This window comes from Podarcis pityusensis (genome assembly GCF_964106645.2).
Source record: "Podarcis pityusensis genome assembly, chromosome: 8".
NCBI classification, from domain to species: domain Eukaryota; kingdom Metazoa; phylum Chordata; class Lepidosauria; order Squamata; family Lacertidae; genus Podarcis; species Podarcis pityusensis.
The window spans coordinates 28,108,395-28,128,558 of record NC_138033.1 but is presented as its reverse complement, the minus strand read 5'-3'; the positions used below and the strand labels follow the sequence as shown (position 1 = coordinate 28,128,558).

General features: G+C 44.2%; 2 protein-coding genes across 2 annotated transcripts in view; one reads left to right on the top strand and one right to left on the bottom strand.

Moving 5' to 3' along the window:
• Positions 1-14,560, top strand: part of KIAA0319L (KIAA0319 like) — a 63,954-nt gene extending 49,394 nt beyond the window's left edge. Inside the window, exons 14-21 of the mRNA XM_081015642.1 lie at positions 1,934-2,085; positions 2,990-3,128; positions 4,895-5,054; positions 6,818-6,963; positions 9,059-9,181; positions 10,819-10,909; positions 11,066-11,157; positions 12,569-14,560. Coding sequence (XP_080871768.1) covers positions 1,934-2,085; positions 2,990-3,128; positions 4,895-5,054; positions 6,818-6,963; positions 9,059-9,181; positions 10,819-10,909; positions 11,066-11,157; positions 12,569-12,756 — 1,091 coding nt within the window. The 3' untranslated portion in view covers positions 12,757-14,560. The remainder of the gene's footprint in view (positions 1-1,933; positions 2,086-2,989; positions 3,129-4,894; positions 5,055-6,817; positions 6,964-9,058; positions 9,182-10,818; positions 10,910-11,065; positions 11,158-12,568) is intronic.
• LOC308482517 (uncharacterized protein) overlaps positions 1-20,164 on the bottom strand; it is a 115,583-nt gene that overhangs the window by 41,459 nt on the left and 53,960 nt on the right. The gene's annotated exons all lie outside the window — the stretch shown is intronic.

The following is a 20,164-nucleotide window of genomic DNA, read 5'->3' as shown; positions in this document are numbered from 1 at the left end:
GCTTAACCTCACTGGATTGTTGTGAGGTTGTTGTGTGATAGCCCTTGTTTAGCCCCCTGAGCAACTTGACAAACATGCAGGAGAACATTATTCTTGCTTTCCCTCTTCAGTCAGTCTTGGATCCCATCACTGCCCAAACCATGTGTCTCTGTCTCTCCAAATGGCCAGATGATCCCATTTTTTCCCCGGGGCTTTCTGTGAGAGAATGAAATCCAAGCACCAATGCCTGTTATAATGCTTCTACTGTTCACTTGCAAAATCAAGCTTTTGAAAAGAGGCTCTACAGAAATAAAAGAGCTCTACCTGAAGGCTTCAGGAAGTTGATCATAATTGCCCGTCATTATTACTCATTGCTCCTTCACTACATTTCAGTGTATTAAAATCTGGTTTTTATCTTGGTTATTCCCATGACAACCCTGTGAGGTATGGTACAAATCTCCAGCCTGAAGCACACTTGGTTCTGTCATGCCTACATCCACTTCTCCCAGCACTTAAACGGCAGGAAGCCTGAATCACTGAGCCATGTGATGCATTTGAACTTGCCTGCTGTGCAGGTGAAGGTGGGCAGTCAGATGAATGTAAGAAGAATCCTGCTGGATCAGACGGAAGGCCCACCTAGTCCTGCTCTCTTGTCACACAGTGGCCAGCTTGATGCCTGTGGGAAGCCCACAAGCAGTACATGAGCATCACAGCACTTTCCCATTCATGTTCACCAGCAAATGGTATCCAGAGGCATGCTGCCTCTAATCCTGCAGGTACCATATAGTAATAATGGCTGGTAGCCATTGATAGCTTTATCCTCCAGGAATGTGTCTGATCCCCTTTTGAAGTCACCCAAGCTACTAGCTGTTGCTCAGTCTTGTAGCAAGTTCTGTCTTTTAACCATACATTGTGCAAAGTTCTTCCTTTTGTCTGTCCTGATCTCCTACCTTGCAGCTTCCTTGGATGTGTGGGGTGTGTGTGATATAAGTATCTTCATTTCAAGGTTCAGGGTATCCTGAGGAAGGCCTCAGATGTGGGACAGGGGCCTGTAGTGTGAGTGGAGCTCTGGAGAAAATAGACAGAGGTGGCTTGCATAAGCAGAACTCAACTCATATGCAAGCTGCTGTTGTTTAGTCATTTAGTCATGTCCGACTCTTCGTGACCCCATGGACCAGAGCACGCCAGGCTCTCCTGTCTTCCACTGCCTCCCGCAGTTTGGTCAAACTCATGTGCATATGCAAGCTACCTCCACCTAATTTCAGCCAACTCACCACTCTCAGCGTAGATCCCTGCCTTGCATGCTGAGCCTTTCAGAGGGCACTGCCATCCCTCAGCAGAGGGCAGGAAAGGGAGGAGAGCAGAAGGAGATGGAGAATTGCCCCTATCTCCATCTCTATCCCTATCTCTGATGGAATCCCTTTCTCCACTGGAGGAGAGCCAGTGTGGTGTAGTGGTTAAGAGCGGTGGACTCGTAATCTGGGGAACCGGGTTCGCGTCTCCGCTCCTCCACGTGCAGCGGCTGGGTGACCTTGGGCTAGTCACACTTCTTTGAAGTCTCTCAGCCCCACTTACCTCACAGAGTGTTTGTTGTGGGGGAGGAAGGGAAAAGGAGATTGTTAGCCGCTTTGAGACTCCTTAAAGGGAGTGAAAGGCGGGATATCAAATCCAAACTCTTCTTCTTCTTCTTCTTCGTCTTCTTCTTCTTCTTCTATGCAATAAACACATACAGTCCATTGCACTTTGCCAAAGACAACCCAGTGGGCTACACAGCAGGACTTCTGACCTGGATTTCCCAACCAGGTCACCTGGTATTATTATATTCTTCATCAAACATAACTAAGTGATTAGAATTGCTAAAGAAGAATTAGTCAACTTTTCTTTAGTTATGGATGGGTTACAGTTTGCTGAAGCTCCTTTGTATTCTGATCCTTTGTCCTCATTTCATACTCAGAGATCAATAAGCCACCCACAGCAAAGATAGCTGGGAACGTTGTCATCACCCTTCCTACCAACACAGCAGAGCTTGATGGCTCCAGATCCACAGATGACAAAGGAATTGTCGCCTTCCTTTGGACTCGGGATGACGTCAGCCCTGCGGCTGGGGTGAGTAATGCTGCTATCTATTCTGCAGTGTTTACTTGTGTGCAAGTGACTCATCGAATTTTAGTGAAGCTTGGAAAGTGCTACATGAGTTACTGCACTCAGCCAAGAAGAGAGAGACCGTCCAATGTACTGAATTTTCTTTTTCTTCAGGGCCTGCTTAAATCTTTCTAAGTTACACAGTTACACAGAGGTGCTTTTTGGAGCAAAATGCCACAGGGGAAAGCATGTTAGTTTATTATAGCAAATGCAAAGAAAGGGTTGATATAATGGGAGCTATGCCTCTGAAGTGCACTCAGTTTTGACTTAATTTTTAAACCTCTTCTTTTGACTGATGAACCTTTGAAATGTCCCTGATTTTTTCACTATATCAACAAGTGTGTCTTGTGACTAGGACTGCATGTTCTTCAATATTCTGAATTTTGCTGCATGTTCTTAGAGTTCAGATGTTGAAAGTCAAGATAGTCTCAGTGCTCCAAATGCTAGTGATTCCTTCAAAGTCCTGGTTACAAAAGGGTATCTGGAAGAAGATGGCTTTTCTCTTAAGCTGTTCACTAAAAAAACAGCCTAGCTTGCTTCTAACTCTCCTCTGCCTAGGGGAATCTGGTACTTGTTACGGTGAGGGAGGGTGTGAAATGTTTCAGGAAAATGCAGCTCTAGAAGAGATCACCCTAGACCAGAAGTGGGAACCTGTGGCCCTCCAGATGTTGGTAGACTCCAACTCACATCAGCCCCAGCCAGCATGGTCAAGGAAGATGGGAGTTGGAGTCCAGTAACATATAGGAGGCTATAGGTATCATACTCCTCCCCTAGGTCTCCCTGGGACCCTGCACTTCTGATATATTCCCTTGTATTTCACAGGATTGCAAGGTGCATCATCACCCTTGTATGTTTTTGTTAAATGCAGGAGGTGTTAAATAACTCAGACCACCATGCGGTGCTGTTCCTCTCCAACCTGGTGGAAGGGACATACTCATTCCATCTCAAAGTGACTGATGCCAAAGGGGAGAGTGATACGGACAGAGCCACAGTGGAAGTAAAACCTGGTGAGCTACACATGCACAAGCACACACACTCACATGTACTTGATCTTCTGGAAGAGAAACTATTGCTAATTAATCATAATAATTAGCACTTATATGCACACTTTTAAAAGTATTCATTTATTGATTTTCAATACAGTGGTACCTCGGGGTAAGAACTTAATTCGTTCTGGAGGTCCGTTCTTAACCTGAAACTGTTCTTAACCTGAAGCACCACTTTAGCTAATGGGGCCTCCTGCTGCCGCTGTGCCACTGGAGCACGATTTCTGTTCTCATCTTGAAGCAAAGTTCTTAACCCGAGGTACTATTTCTGGGTTAGCGGAGTCTGTAATCTGAAGTGTCTGTAACCTGAAGCGTATGTAACCCGAGGTACCACTGTAATATATGCACATTCCTTGTGTGTTCAGAGCACTTCGCAAACAGTACCTTAGTAATAATGGTCTACATATTGTAAAGATTATAACTCCCTGTTGTAGATGTGGAGATGGAGAGATAGAGAAGGGGGGCATCCATAAGCCCTCCTTAATGGGTGAGGTGAGATTTGGACTGAGGACTTCCTAGTAGGGAGGCGGGCGTTGGTTTGGATGTGAAACTACCTTACTCTCATTCTCACTTGAAACAGTATGTGATTGTGAACCAAAATGCAACTATCCTTCAAAATTTACACTTCTACATATTTTGTGAATTTTGTACAAAAAACCACATGATTGGGGATATTGCTTGCAAAAATGTGTGTATTAGGAGAAATGCACACTAAAATGCTGACACGTATTTGGGATGACTTTTTAAGAAAGCAAACTGAGGGTAAATAGACTGGTCCTCCCATCCCAACTTCCCAGCTAACACTCTTAGACCTTACTTTACACCAGCTCTCGGGACTAAGGCCCTGTATCAGTCTGATTACACGAGAAGTATGATTGATCTTCTACAAGTTTACTCAGAAGTAAATCCGGTTGTTAGACATGCAGTATACTGGTTAAACAATACCAGATCCCTCTATAGCCTCATATATGGCTCTCTTTATTTACATCTGTTGATATCTTTTTTGAATAATCTTTTTTATTGATTTTTGAAAATATAAACATACAACATAAAACAATACAAAATCCAAATTCTGAGATTACTCTGAATCTCCTGACTTTCCCCCATCCCTTCCATGGGTCCTTTTGATACTATTTTCAACTGCATATCAGTACTTCTCCAATTTTCCATCTTCCTAAGTTTATATCTGTTGATATCTTGACACAGCTGTAAGAACTGGAATCCCATTTGTAATGGGATGCAGTAGTAATTGTTGCAATACATGCGTGGGAAAGGTTTTGTGACTGCCTAACACTGAGAAGATGGGTGTAGTATCTGTGATACTTTTTTCCCCGATAGCCAGAGGGGGGGGTGTTAACAAAGATCTTTTTTGAGATTTGGAGGGCAGGTGTTAAGCAGAATCCAGTGGGGAGTATCAGGAAATGGAAGAATTTGAAGGGAGGGGCAAGAGGTCAGGAGTTGGTTCAGCATCTGATTATAAAACAGCCTAATTGCTAGAAGCTATGCTCTTCTCTTGGAGTTTTTCCAAAGGCTGAATCTCTTGGATGCTCTGCACAACCTGTCTATTTGGGTTGGCTTCTGTGCCAAGCTGGGGATGCAAGGATTCACACAGCATGTACATTTGCTCATATTTCTATTTGATTAAATGTAGTTGGGAATGGGGCAAGCCAAAATTTTCAAATCAGCTGGAATTCATCAGTGAGATGGTACTTATGCATTCTTTTCAGATCCAAGGAAGAACAACCTTGTGGAGATGATACTAGATGTGAATGTCAGCCAGCTGACAGAACGGCAGAAGGGAATGTTTATCCGTCAGATAGCGGTTTTGCTGGGAGTCCTGGATTCAGACATCATCGTACAAAAGATTCAGCCTTACACAGAGGAGAGGTAGGAGACCATGGAGAGGATCTTAATCGAGACAACCTAGTTGTAGCCTAGAAGGCACCACTTGCAATTTGCTCATTTAAAAACAGGCATAGGAAAGTGATAAAACACAGCACTCCCTTTTTGAGCTAAGTGATGGAGGTTGATTTTCAAGATTGAAATATTTTGTGGATAAGTTTGTGTGCACTTGTATTCATATGTGTACTTGAAAAAGATTCATTCATAATGAGAATTTCATGGTGTGTACAGACATAGATAGAATGCACTCACTGTATGTCTCATGTTAACTTATCCACAGTATCATGCTCAGAGGAAACCTGCTTTTCCCCAGGTTTGCAGCAGAAGCTGGGTTCGAACAGTGCTAGTTCTCTGGCCTTTGTATCTGCCATGAAGCCACCACTCCTCTCTTCCCATTCTCCCCCACTTTCTTAGAACAGTAAAACAGTAAAAACCTGAAGAGAAAGTGCCAAGCATTTGAGCCACTGACCATGTAGTTGTTTGGAAACCAAAGCTAAGGGAGATAGCCCCCATGGAGGAGGAGGAGGAGCACCCCACATTCATTGCAGAGCCAGATGCATGTGTCCATTGAAGACAAAAGGTGGGGAAAGGGGCGCTTAACTATAGCCACACACACAAAAAGGCTGCACATAAAACTGTTTTCAGCCTTAAAGTGCAAGTACAAGCACCCTGTGTGTGGATATATTTTCATAAGTTTATGTTGTCAACCTTGCTTCACTGCAAACCAAACCTCTTCAGAGAATAAGGACTTAGGTTTTGGGGCAGGAGGACAAACCCAGGCTTGGAGCCCTGGATTGCATTGTGGATCCTCATGCCCTAGGTTCTCATGCGCCAGGAATCACAACAGCACAGAGCTCTTGGCTAAGCTAGTGCTTGATTAAGCTGGTGCATTACCCAGTCCTTTCAGAAATCTGGGCATCTGAACTTCCTGCCAAGTTTATCCAGACTGAATCTTCTGGTACATAAGTGAAGTGTTCACTTTTCGTTAACCTTGAAAAAATTCTTTTGCTTAATGACATGAGCCAAGAAACAGAGGTGCTTTGGGCTTTCAGTTCTAACCCCGTCTCCCCTCCCCCCTCCGCCACCTCACATCATCCCAGTCGCAGACCAGTCATTTACCGTTCTTCCTCCTAGCAGAAGAGGAAGAGGTTTGCATCTGATCAATATATATTTGGCTGCAGTTAAGAAAGCATTAAGTAAATGGAATATGGCTGCATTTTCTTTTTTTTCTTTTTTGTGCTCCTCCCTCTCTGTCTGTCTCTCTCTCTTTAAGGAGCACTTTTATCTGTGCCAGGTGGACAGGATGGGGTTTTGCTTTGCTCGATTCTGGTCCTGCTGCTTTGATTTGCTGTTAAGAGAGGGTTGCAGGGGGGCTGTTTCACATTTTGTCCTTTTTGAGCAGAGCTATGCATATTTTGCTCTGGGGGGGGGGGGAAATCTGAAGTCTGCAATGGCAATAAATCATGCAAACAAAGCAGATATATGTGTGTCTGGTTCCTTGGTTTTGCATAATTATTTTGCTTCCAAGAACTGACTTCTCAAAGAACATAGATTCAGTTCCAAAGAAACTTGAGGAATTAATGGAAAGGAAGGCTTGTAGGAGCGAGACCTGCTAAAGATTTTGTATTATGGAAATCTTTCTTTGTGTTCTTCCCATTCACCCATCCCAACCCCCAGTAGTTTCGGTTTTCTGGAGAGACACCTTCTATTTATGCTTCTTGTATCCCCAATTTTCTTGTTAATTGCAGCACAAAGATGGTGTTCTACGTGTGGAATCAGCCTCCTCATCAGATCTTCAAAGGGCATGACATTGCTTGGTCACTCAAGAACGAGCTGCGGAAGCAGCAGCAGTCAGGTTTCCTCATCTTCCGAGTGCTGGAGATCAATACAGTCAGTAAGTAAGAGGAACAGCTGATGTGGCTGCTGACCATTTCTTGTCACCTTGCACCACCTCCTTCCAGTGAGAAGTTTCACTTTCCCTGTGTCCAACTTCCCCTAAGGCCATTGCATCTGTACGTGCACCATATCTGGGGTGGGGTTGAGGATCACAGTAAACAATAACTTGCTTCTGACAATGGCACCTTATATGGAGCCTATCTCAATCAGATTTGTCAACACTGAATGACAATGGCTCTCCAGGGTTTCAGACTGGGAACGTTCCCAGTTCTACCTGGAGATGCCAGGGATTGAATCTAGGGCATTCTGCCTGCAAGACAGATGCTCTGCCACTGAACTATGACCAGCGTAGTGGACCCCAATTTCTTCACCTAGATAAATTCCAGAGAGACTGAATGATATGTTCCACCAACAAGCATCCTAGCAATAATGTTTCTACTAGAAACCGACAGTGATGGTTCTTTTCCTTCCAAGCTGAAGAATGGGAGAAGATATGGTTGTTTATAGTAGCCTTCACTAACCTGGTGCCCTTCAAATGTTTTGGACTACCATTCCCTCAACCTCAGCCACCATGCCTGTTGTTCTGATCACTTCATGTACGTTATCTCAGGAATCACTGCAAACAGAAGCACAGTAAATTAAACCAGAGTTATTCTTGTTTATTGCAGCTTGCAGGGTGGGGGTGGGATTACAAATCTGCCTAAAGCCCACATAATTTGAATCTGTCCCTGGGCATTACCTCATTAGGGTGTTGTTGTTGTTTTTAACTGATATGATTGCTTCTTACCTCCTTGAAATGTATATGATGCCTGCCCCCAGTTGTATTGATACCACTATTGCTGATCCTTTCTTCTGGGAGTTCTTAGACTAGTTTTATGCCAAGTTTTCTGAGCTATTGCATTTTACTACCATGGTTCATGCCATATGAACCAGCAGCACAGTGCTATTACTGTTTTGATAGGAGGGGCTTCAGTCCTGCATATCCACTTTAGCACCCTTTTCCTCTCCTTCCTTCTCCACCCTATCTTTGACCTTGCAGTTGATCTATGGGAAGAAAGAATGTTTTATCCTTCATTCTATTCCCATTGTCAGTCTTTTTTTTTCTTTTTCTTTTTTGGAAGCTACTTCCCATTGTGCACTTCTAAATCTTCACGGTTCCAAGTATAAGTTTTCAATTAATAATGTTGCTATCTGTGCTGCTTTCTTGAACTGATGCAGGGTGCATGCTGAACTGCTCCCACTTCTGGGGATGGCACAAGAAAGAGGGAATTAGACATAAATGTGAGAAGCAAAGCAGCAAGAGCAGACAACTGGCAATGTAACACACAGTGGGAAGTGGAGGAAGAGCTATAGCAGGGGATATACGGAGCTCTGTTTTTGTGAAGGAGAAGCCAAAAGCCTCTTGACAGCTGGCCACCTCTGCCTTTGCCATTGTGACACAGACACCCACACACCATCCTGCTAACTCTCAGTTGCATTATGGGATTTATGTTCTGCAGGGAGTTCACATTATGCACATTGGCTGGGGTTTGGCATCTCCCTCAGGGGCCACTGAGGCTGAAACCAGAAGTTGACTGGGTGCTACTCATTGACCAAGAACAAACAGTGATGTTGTATAAGGAAAAGGCAGCCCTACTGACCATTATTACAGAGCTGACACTCAAGCTTGGATTCAGCAAAAGAGACCACAAATGTATTTTTGAAATTTGGAAAGTGAGAGAAAATGGCATTGGGGGCAGGGGAAACCCCCAATGTGTTTGCACATAACTTTCTGCACCAGTGTGTATATGTGCATGCATGGATCTAAGGTTTTTTGGGGGGAGGGGGACATTCAAATATCACTAGATGTTTTTATTGCACATCTCAATGGCATGTAGCACAGACTTGTCTTATGAAACAGGGCCTGCTTGCATGATATTGATCAGTGTCCCCCACAATCACATCCAGTATATCCTATAGATAAGATAAGGAACAAAATGGATTTCTGAACCTGGCTGTCTTGAGAATCTAGGGGGAAATGTTTGAATCCTCATCCCTTCAAGTTTGACTGTGAAACTGAATTGTGGTGTCTGACTGGGCTCTCCCTCCTCCAGCCTGCCAGTTGAACTGTTCAGAACATGGACACTGCAACTCCTTCACCAAGCGCTGTGTTTGTGACCCTTTCTGGATGGAGAACTTCATCAAAGTGCAGCTAGGTGATGGCGAGAGCAACTGTGGTAGGTACCACTCTCTTTTTCCTTTCATGGTTAATAAGGCAACAGCCTCTGCAAGAGGCTCAGTGCCTAAATGCAGAAAGTTTCTGTTTGTTTCTGTGTCATGCCCCACTGTGGAGAAGGAGCCCTCAAAGGGGAAGAAGAACAGGCAAAGGGTATTGGGTGTTGGTTTGGTATAGCCAGGGAACTGTATATGTTTGAGGGAGGGGATTAATGGGCTGATCACATGGAATCTCTGCAGAAATCAGCAGCTGTACTATATCTAGTGTCTTAAATATTGAGCAGCTTCTGGCCTCATCTTAGGTGATTGGTAGGACAGGGCTTAGTGAGGGGGTGTCACCACCCCACTCCCACATTAGAGGCCAGTTGAGACATCAAAGTTGTATCTCAGCCAACTCTCCCACTTTGCTTATAGTCCCAGCAGAGTTACCTAAGCCAGCCTGGTGCAACATATAGAGCCGCTTCTTGAGGGACTCCTTAGCATAGGCACTAACTATAGGGGCCCTGGGGGCCCGGGCACCCACAGTGCGGGCACCAATGTGACTTCCAGTTTCTACCGAAAGTTGTGTCGCAGGCGCATTGCAACCCCCGAGGCGATGTTGGAGACCCTGCCAGGTCTCTGACGTGACTTCTGGTACAATCCGGAAGTCACGTCAGAGATCTCACGAGGCCTCATATGTGATCTCCAAGGCCACACAAGGTCTTGGAGATCTCCTCTGAGATCCTGCCAGGCCTCAGAAGCGCCTGCAGCGTGTTGATGTCACGTGACATCACGACGTCACATTATGTCACGGAAGCCATTGGGCATCCATAACCTGGAGCCCAAGTTGGCACCCCTGCTCCTTAGCAAGTCCCTTGGGGGTCTGTGCCTGCCCTGCCCTGTCCTCAGTTCAGCCAGTTAATTGATCTGTTATTTGCACCCTACTCTTCTACACATGCACTCAGAGAAGCTGCCCCTATTTCGATTCCACCTCTGTCTCCCATGGCATCGGGAGCTTAATTCAGCCTGCTGTTATTCTAAATGTCCCAGTTCAGACAATCATCATGGTCAAATTGATCCAGGTTTGTTTTAACTAATTAGAATAAACCACAGTTCCCTCAATTGATTCAGAATAAGAAACTGTGGTTTGTTCTAAAATGAAAGAGAAACTTTAATTTTCAAGTGTGTGCATCAAAGGCTGGATGTGAATCATTAATAGTAATCTAAACTTTGGTTTCAATTATTTTCTAAACTGGGCTAGTGTCAGCCAAGCCAGGGCAGCATGCAATTATACCCCTAGGCATACCTGAACTGTGAGATCTACAACCCATAGTCCCTGAGATCAAGTTCTGAGAGCTGGAGACAGATCCAGGGCCTATATTTCAGCTAGAACCTGAAGTGTAGCAGGCGGAATGTGCCAATCTGTTCTTGGCCAGGCAAGGCAGAAGACCAGGTTTCAAGGCTTGGCCAATCCAGGCACTTTATATTTCTTGCCAGTCACAGAGACCAATGTCACATATATCTGTTCCTCCTTCTGTGCCTGATGAAGGCACTGGCCCCAGCTCCCAGAAGCTGGATCCGAGCCCCAGCCCCAACTATGAGGCTCCTAGTTCAAGCTCCAGAGTCTGATGCTGAGATTCTATCTCTGTCCTTCTTACAGAATGGAGCGTGCTCTACGTTGTCATTGCATCGTTTGTTATCGTGGTCTCCTTGGGGATCTTTTCTTGGGTGGTGGTCTGCTGCTGCAAAAAGTGAGTAAGGCCCTGAGACCTTTCCAGACCCCTCTTCCCTTAACAGTAAAGTCACTGCTCTTACTTTTGGGTTAGGTGCTCGTTCTCTGTGAGGGCCTCACACGCCATCTAAGCTTCAATCTGTTTCTTTCTCCCCCACCCCCATTTTTTCTTAAGACGTAAGGGAAAACCCAAAAGGAAGAGCAAATACAAGATCTTGGATGCCACAGATCAAGAGAGCCTCGAGTTAAAACCAAATCCCAAAGCAGGTAAGACATCAGAAAAGAGGTTAGCACTCACAGAATGCTGACACAGGCTGGTTTCTATTCTCAAGGGTTTTGAAATCACTGCATGACATAGGGGAAGCTTGTAGCTCTGTGGGTGTTTGCTTGAAAGCCGAGTTTTCAGTGATTCAGTTGTGTCTGTTCCCCTCAGAGTTCTGTCCAACAGGGCATGTCAAGATGCTTGCCACAAAGGCAGCAAAACGGGGGTCACCTTTTCCCCATGTGCTAGGAGCACTTTCGGCAGTAGAGGGTTTCCGAGAGGAATTCAGAATAACTTCTACATTATATCTGTCATTCAGTTTTGCTTTTTAAAGTGCTCATTAGTTTTGTGTGATCTTTACAATAGGGCCGTAACTATTGTCTTACGGTAAGCATAAGGTTGTCAAAGCTGGTTGTCTCCATAATTCTGTCTTATGTCATGCTATCCATGCAAGCCATTTTGGGTTAAGTCACAACCCCAGCACTTCCCCAGAATTCAAAATTTGCCCACTGGTCTAAAAAGGTTGACAACCCCTGATCCATTCTTTCCCGTTTACCTCAATGAAGGTGGGACTAAGTCTCATTTTCCAGGTGGATTTTAACTGAAAATCCTTAAAGATATTTCTGGAAACACACATTGAAAAACACAGTTTAAAAAAGTACTAACAAGGCCATCAGAGGGTTGCATGCTGCCTTTGATTCTGCCCCCCCCCCCCCCCCATTTTAATAGCTTGTTTCCCCCCTACACAATTCTGCCACTGGAGTGATTGCTCCAAGGTAGAGCTTGCTCTTATGTTCATTCAAGGCACATCATGGCAGATAGCTTTGCTCAGGCTGTAGGCAGCTAGGAAAGATATTTTAAAGGGTTTTAAAGGGGGTTTTTTAGACCAGGACAGAGCAAAACCCACCCACTGACTATATGTGTTATGAAAGCGGCAGGAAACACACCTATTGCAAACAAAGCAGTATGACCACCCCAAAACTTTTGCAGGCACAAATGGTATTGGAAGCAAGGTTGTGTATAAGCGTCCAGACACTCTCAAGTGTGGCTGATAAGCAGGCTTAAAGTTGCTGCCTTCCAGCCTTTGGATTTGGCTGTGTGGTCAAGTCCCCCATGGGGAACCCAGATGCACAGTCAATCCAGCTGCATCTCTACCTGCCCCACACTTGACATCATTTGCGAAGTCAGGTATGGGGCAGATGGGTGTGGTTTCGGGAAAATGACCTCGCAGGCCAAAATGGGACCAGAATGGGATTGCCTGTGGACTGGAGGTGCTCCACCCTAGATTCTGAGCTAGGTGGACCAGCTTCTTATGCTGATATAAAATATGCAGCAGGAGTCTCTCTCACACATACTCAGAGAGAGAGATTCTTACTGAATAGGTTATCTTACTTTTTTATGTGTTTATATTTGAAGGCAGTAAACAGAAAGCCCAGGCCCAGAACACTAGCCTGATGCATTCAGAATCTGAGCTAGACAGCGACGAAGCCATCTTTACATGGCCGGATCGGGAGAAGGGAAAGCTGCTGCACAACCAGAATGGTTTCCTGCGCAACGGGCAGGTGACGCCGAAGCCGAAGAACCAGAGGGAGGAAATCCTATAGCCATGGACTGGCACTCGCAAAGGGACAGCAAATGACTCAGAAGCCTGTTCTGCTCCTCAGTTGCACAAGGAGCCTCCAGAAACCTGCTGTGTTGTGGATAGCACTGCTAATGTATTACATGGACACTTTTGTTTACTGCAGATCTTTCTTTTCTTAAAAAAAAAAATGAACTGCCTGTACTTGAATCTGGACTTCAAGGGAAATTTGGCAAAAGAAGCTGTGAAACAAAAGACTGTGAAGGGTAGGTGCTGGTTCCGAAATGCTGCAGGATTTAAAACCACTCCTGTGAAACTGTGAAAAGCGCCATCTTGCCCAGGACTGCAATACACACCCTGTGCTACCCGCCCCAAAATCTGCTTGCCTCGGGGGATGGCCATCTTCTTCACACGCTCCCTCTTGTGGAGGGAGACAGTTCTGACTGCAAAAACCACAGCTTTGCTCTAGCCAGGATGCCTTGGACTGTGTTCTTTTCTAAAGCACTTCAGCTGCAGAAAAGGACTGTTGGGTCCCTCTCCCCATCTCTCACGGACTGTACTTTCTTTCCAAAAAGGAATAGGAGGCCGAGCTTGCAGAATGTGAAGCACTGCTGTCTCCAGGGCATGGGAAGAATTTACCCCATGGGTCACATTTACAATTGTAAAGTGTCCCCCTCCCCGTTTTGTGTGTGTGTTTAAATTATTGTTAGTCTTGCCACTGGTGGGAACAGAAGTGATACCTCCACGTCTATGACTCCCCTTATCCCCCTGCATTGTTCAAGAGCACTCTACACATATACTGGAAGCCTTCCCTTTGTGTAGTCAGGAACACTGTAAGACAGCAAGTTTCTCTTCCACTTGAAAAAAAAACAAACATTTGATATGCTGTCTATCTTACAAAGAATATTTGCACAGTTTGAAAGCGGGGTATCAGAGACAAAGGCGGGGGTATCAAATTGATTATTCCCTCTGATCCCCAATTGATGAATGCCTCTTCTCACTCCCAATTCCCTTTCCCTTTATTTGTCGTTTGTTACATGTTCATTGTGTGTTTCTCACAAGAAACACCAATTGTCCAGTTACCAAGGAGGTTCAAAAACTTCTTGTTTATTGAAAGCAACTGCAGGAGTCTCCCTTGAGCACCTCGTTTGATATAGAGATTGAGAGTTTCCACACTGTACAATCCAGCTCCCCACTCCCCTTTTTTAAAGTCAATGGAAGATGCATACTAGTATGATGGTGATGTTTGTGATTTACTTTCATTTGTCACCTGCATTCTCTTCACCAACACTAACCAGCTTCATACTTGGCAAACCTTGTCTCTCCCCAAAGGTGAATACACCTTTGACAGACACTCCACCCCCCACCTCCCTTGCTACCATCATCTAATACTGAAGGGCAACTCTTCAAGACTCTTGAGCTTTGATGATGAGGGTTTTGTTTTAATTTCCAAACTGGAATTCCAGGCTCTCTCTCTAAGTCAGGAGTGGCCAGCTGGCAACCCAGAGACCAGATCCAGCCCCTGGTTGGCAAACCAAAGTCAAATAGCTTGCAATACTAATTGTGGTCCTTTATTATTGTAATTGGAGTGAGGGTAGCCAGATGAGAATGCTACACACTTAAGAGGTCACAAGCCACTCTTTAAGGTGGGTTGGTGGTGGCTACAATGGCCTCAGAGAATGTAGAAATTGGCCATCCTTGATTCAAGTGTGTAACAGGTTTTCAAGTTCTCCTGAATTCTGTTTACATTGCTGCACTACTGATTTGTTGAAGGTGATGATTAAATATGCTGCTCAGCTTGTGGGGGCATCTCTCCCCCTTGAATTGTTGTTGATGGTACTGTTGTCGTCTTTTTTCACCCCTTCCCCTTCTGTCCAGCTGAATGACAGAAGTTGGGTGCTGGGTGCTTATTGCTTAAATTGCAACCAAGGACTGAGTTGTCCCCCATCCCTTAGTGAAGCAACATTCCTAAACGAGCCCCTTGGAAGCAGGTCCAGAGAAGTAGGCTTGGGTCCTCAAGCCTTCCCAGCACTGTCATTGCAATGCTGGCATGTGACAACAACATGGCAACAACAGCACTGGTGGAAGTAGGGCTTTTCAGTTCCCCAGGTGTGGGGAACCTTTGGCCCTCCAGATGTTGCTGAACTCCAATTCCCAACATCCCTGGTTGGTGGCCATGCTTTTGGGTGCTGATGGAGGGCCAAAGGTTCCAAATCAGTGCTACTGAATCAGAGCCCATGCTCTTCATAATCCCAGTGGACACGAGAAGCCACAAACTCTGGTCACATCCACACCATACATTTAAAACACATTTACCGTATTTTTTGCACCATAACACTCACTTTTTTCCTCCTAGAAAGTAAGGGGAAATGTCTGTGCGTGTTATGGAGGGAATGCCTACGGGTGGCATGCCTACTGATTTTCCTCCTCTAAAAACTACGTGCGTGTTATGGTTGGGTGCGTGTTATAGAGCGAAAAATACGGTATATCACTTTGAAGTTTCCCCAAAGAATCCTGGGAACAGTAGTCCCCCCCCCCCCACAGAGCTACAATTCCCGGCACCCTTTACACACTACAGTTCCCAGAAATCTATGGCACATTGTTGGGGGATGGGGAGTTTGTGTTCCTCAGAGGGAGAGAGCAGGCCTATCACCAGCATGCCGCAACACACGGGGTCACTTTGCCATAGAACTTGCCCCAATCAGAAACCTATTGTGTCCACTGCTTCTGTGACTACCATGAAAAGGATATATCAAGAACTCTGGCCAAAAGTTTCAATATAAGGAATAATTCCTACTCAAGAGTTGAAATGAAAAACGTGTGTATTCTGCTAAGAATAACAGTTTGAAGCTAGTAGTAGATTTAAACACAACGTATAAGTATGATAGTTTTAAAGTAATGGTAAGTTTGGAAACAACGTTTAAGTGCAGAAATAATGTCGTTTCAAATATACAATGATATAATACAAAGGTACATGAAATACCAGTGCACAACAATTGTTTTATACAAGTCTCAATAGCAGTCAAAAAGAGTCCACATTATATAAAATTAGAATAAAGAATAAAGAATGAAGGATCAAATGGGGCCAAAAAGGAGTATCCGGAGTGTGAATCAGATGTACGGTTCAGTGGTAGTAACCAGGACAGGGCCCTGTTTCGGAGTACACGCCTTCTTCAGCTGGTAATATCAAAAAATATGTCAAGATAGATCAAGGTGCTTCAATCCATAGATAATAAATATAATAAATTATATACATTCTAAAGTATGTTAACACATATTATGATATTTGGTTCCATACCTCGGTTTTTTGACGACTATAAATCTGTTGGAAGTCTGTATCATTTAGTTCTTTTATGTTTCTATTTCGACATGCGTCTAGAAATAAGGATTTCCAAGAGTTATTATTTGTGAAAAACGGACATCAGTTCAGTGTTTTCTCACCTTAGATAATTGCATCCAAGTTTTCTTGCGTTTCTCTGTGCGTTTTCTATTAGGGAGTGAAATCATTGTCTTATATGTGTGTCTGTGGGAGAGGGAGGATAGGCTCTCCCTTCTTAAAGGTGTAAACAGAGAAGGGATTTAAAGTCAACTAAAGGCCATTACAAATGTGGTAGCTGCAATGTATGCAAATACGCACTACAAGTAAAGGAGTTCACCAACATACAGACTGGCTTCAAGTTTCAGATTGAACATTTTAGTAACTGTAACACGAAGAATAGCGTGTATGCATGGATATGCCCATGCCAAAAGATATATATAGGCAAAAGCACCAGACCAATTAAACTACGCATAAATGAACATCGATCACGGATCCGTAACAGAATACGAGAAGCCCCAATGGTGGAACATTACATACAACAAAAACACACGGAAGAGGATTTTGTCTTCTTTATTATTTGGAAACCAAAAGTAGATCTATATACCAGGAGAAATATTGATAGACTATTGTTACAACAGGAAGCACGATATATTCATTTGTTTGAAACGATGTCCCCCAAGGGCTTGAATGAACATCAAGACTACAGTTCTTTTCTCTAATAAACCACCATAGATGGCCTTGGACTTTAAATCCCTTCTCTGTTTACACCTTTAAGAAGGGAGAGCCTATCCTCCCTCTCCCACAGACACACATATAAGACAATGATTTCACTCCCTAATAGAAAACGCACAGAGAAACGCAAGAAAACTTAGATGCAATTATCTAAGGTGAGAAAACACTGAACTGATGTCCGTTTTTCACAAATAATAACTCTTGGAAATCCTTATTTCTAGACGCATGTCGAAATAGAAACATAAAAGAACTAAATGATACAGACTTCCAACAGATTTATAGTCGTCAAAAAACCGAGGTATGGAACCAAATATCATAATATGTGTTAACATACTTTAGAATGTATATAATTTATTATATTTATTATCTATGGATTGAAGCACCTTGATCTATCTTGACATATTTTTTGATATTACCAGCTGAAGAAGGCGTGTACTCCGAAACAGGGCCCTGTCCTGGTTACTACCACTGAACCGTACATCTGATTCACACTCCGGATACTCCTTTTTGGCCCCATTTGATCCTTCATTCTTTATTCTTTATTCTAATTTTATATAATGTGGACTCTTTTTGACTGCTATTGAGACTTGTATAAAACAATTGTTGTGCACTGGTATTTCATGTACCTTTGTATTATATCATTGTATATTTGAAACGACATTATTTCTGCACTTAAACGTTGTTTCCAAACTTACCATTACTTTAAAACTATCATACTTATACGTTGTGTTTAAATCTACTACTAGCTTCAAACTGTTATTCTTAGCAGAATACACACGTTTTTCATTTCAACTCTTGAGTAGGAATTATTCCTTATATTGAAACTTTTGGCCAGAGTTCTTGATATATCCTCTTCTGTGACTACCATGACACTTGCTTGCCCATGACAGCAGGTGGTGGGGACTGGGGTAGGGGCATTGATTGGAGCTTGAGGCTGCACAGCCAGTCTTGCCAACCCCACATCAGTCTGTGTATGTTCAGATCAGGCCAGCAGAATTAAAATGGGCTCACCGAGTTTGTGTGTGTGGCCCAGAGCTCAGATTGGTGTCACTGCCAAACCACAACGAGACAGAAAGATGGACTGTCTCCTTCCAGGCAGTTGGGTCAGAGTGGGTAGCCTGACTGTGGCACTGATTGTCAGAGCTCTAGGTCACACACCTAAACTCCCTGGGGCTACCAACTTATTTATGCTGTGCTCTCTAACATACATGCCTTGGGGGTGCAGTCTGTGTAATTCAGAAAGCAGGGCTGGCAAGTTGTGGGAAGCAGCTTAGAGCTACCACCATTGCATGAGGAGCCCATCCACAAGATAGCTGGGGGGCGGGCACTAAGGGAGCCTCTATTACCTGAAACCAGGCCTGTGCAGCTAGTTAACTGTTCCCTCAAGTCTTAAGCAGGACTTGGAGAGGAAGGCTGTCAATGGCTAATCTAGGGATGAGGGAGAAATTCAGTTTTGTTTGCATTTAAATGTGAACCTGCCTAACCCACCCTTCCCAATGTAATGCACAACGTGAGACATACACACCCTTCAAAATCCACCCTTCAGATTTTTGCAATGCAGTTTTCCAGCCAAGTAATGGGTACAAAATTCATATTCTAGGATAACGTGCAAATATGAACGAAAGCAACATACAAAATGCATTCTGTTAAGGGAAACTGCATGCAAAAATGTGTAGATTAGGACAAACGCATACTAAAATGCTGATGAATTTTCAAGTGGAGTATTTAATTTTTAAAAATGCATACACGTGAAAATACGGAGAACTGAGCTGACTGGAAAAATGAGAAACTGAAAGTGACAAATGCATCCATCTGTAGTGGCTACTAGTCATGATACCTGTGTACTACTGCCAGTGTCAGAGATGGTATTCCTATGAGTACCAGATGCTGGAAACTGCAGGAGGAGAGAGTGCTGTTGTGCTTAGGTCCTGCTTGCAGGCTTTCTATAGGCTTCTGGTTTTCAACTCTTGAGAACAATAAGCTGAACTAGATGGGCCTTTGGTCTGATGCATCGGGGCTCCTCTTGTGTTCCTTTCACAATAGTTGTTTTTTTCTTGCTAGGATGTGCTGTGCTGTAACAAGGACTTTCCAGTTCTTAATGCAACAGTTTAAAAAACAAGAATTGTAATCCCGCAAATGTTCCACTAGGGTCCAAACTAGTAGTTCAGCAGCTACAGTACCTGATCCTGAGCCTAATTCAGAATATCTAGCAGCCTTGCAAATAAGCCTCCAGAGGTTACTGGCCTGGGAAGAGGTTAGTAGTAGCAGCCTCGTTTTCATACGGTATACAAAGAAACAAAAAGAGCCACTGGCTCATCTAGTCTAGCATCCTGTCCTCACAGTGGCCACCTGGATGCCCCAATGGGAAGCCCACAAGCAGGACATCATGAGCACAACAGCAAGAGGCAAGAGGAAACCCCTTCACTGCAACAAGCATGGAAACTGCATGGTAGTTTTAAAAATAAGTAAAAGCTCCATCCTTTTGTGATGAAGGAGAAATCTGGCTACAAGGTAGGTTAAATAAAAGGTTGGTATAGAGAGTCTTCTACAACTTCAAAGAGGGATATTTCTTATACTGTAACAAAGAGGACTGATACTTGACCATTCTTGCACACTTCCACTACAAATATTTTTCAGGAGGTCCATGAACACAAAAAATATGTTCGCTTTTAAGATGCTATTAAACTCCCCCCCCCCCCAGCAATATAAACACCTTATGGTTACCAAAAGCAATAGTACAGGGGTGGTGACCTGTGGCCTCCCAGATTTTGCTGCACTACAACTCCCCTCACCACTGGCCAGGCTGGCTGGGGATGCTTGGAGTTGGGTGTCCAACATCTGGAAGGCTGCAGGTTCCTCTTCCCTGCATTAGTGTTAGGTCTGCCAGTCGCCTCCTCCTCCCTCATAGACTTTTGTATCCTTATTCCTTTGCTATGCAAGCACCTTGAGCCTCTCTTGACCTTGAGTCCTGTTCTGCATGGCTATGCATTGTGATTTCCCAATTAGAGACTCTGTGGTTGCAATTTCTCCATGTGTGGAAACTAAAACGCAAGAGACAACTGCTTCGGTAAGCTGTGCCATCCTTGGTCGGAAATCATGTTCTCTTTTGCTTCGCAACAGTTCCCAGAGTTCGCTTGTTCTTAAGCCACTCGGAGAATTGTAGCTCAGGGGGGTGGAGGAATAGGGGTCTCCTAACAATTCTCGGCACCCTTAATAGGCTACATTTCCTGCGATTCATTGAGGGAAGCCATGACAGTCTGAAGTGATATACTGCTTCAAATGCGTAATGCAGATGGGGCCTGAGACCAATGGGCACGCAAGCATTGGCAAAGGGCTTTGTGTGAGGCGTGGGCAGGGGTGGAGCAAGGTGGGTGCGGTGAGT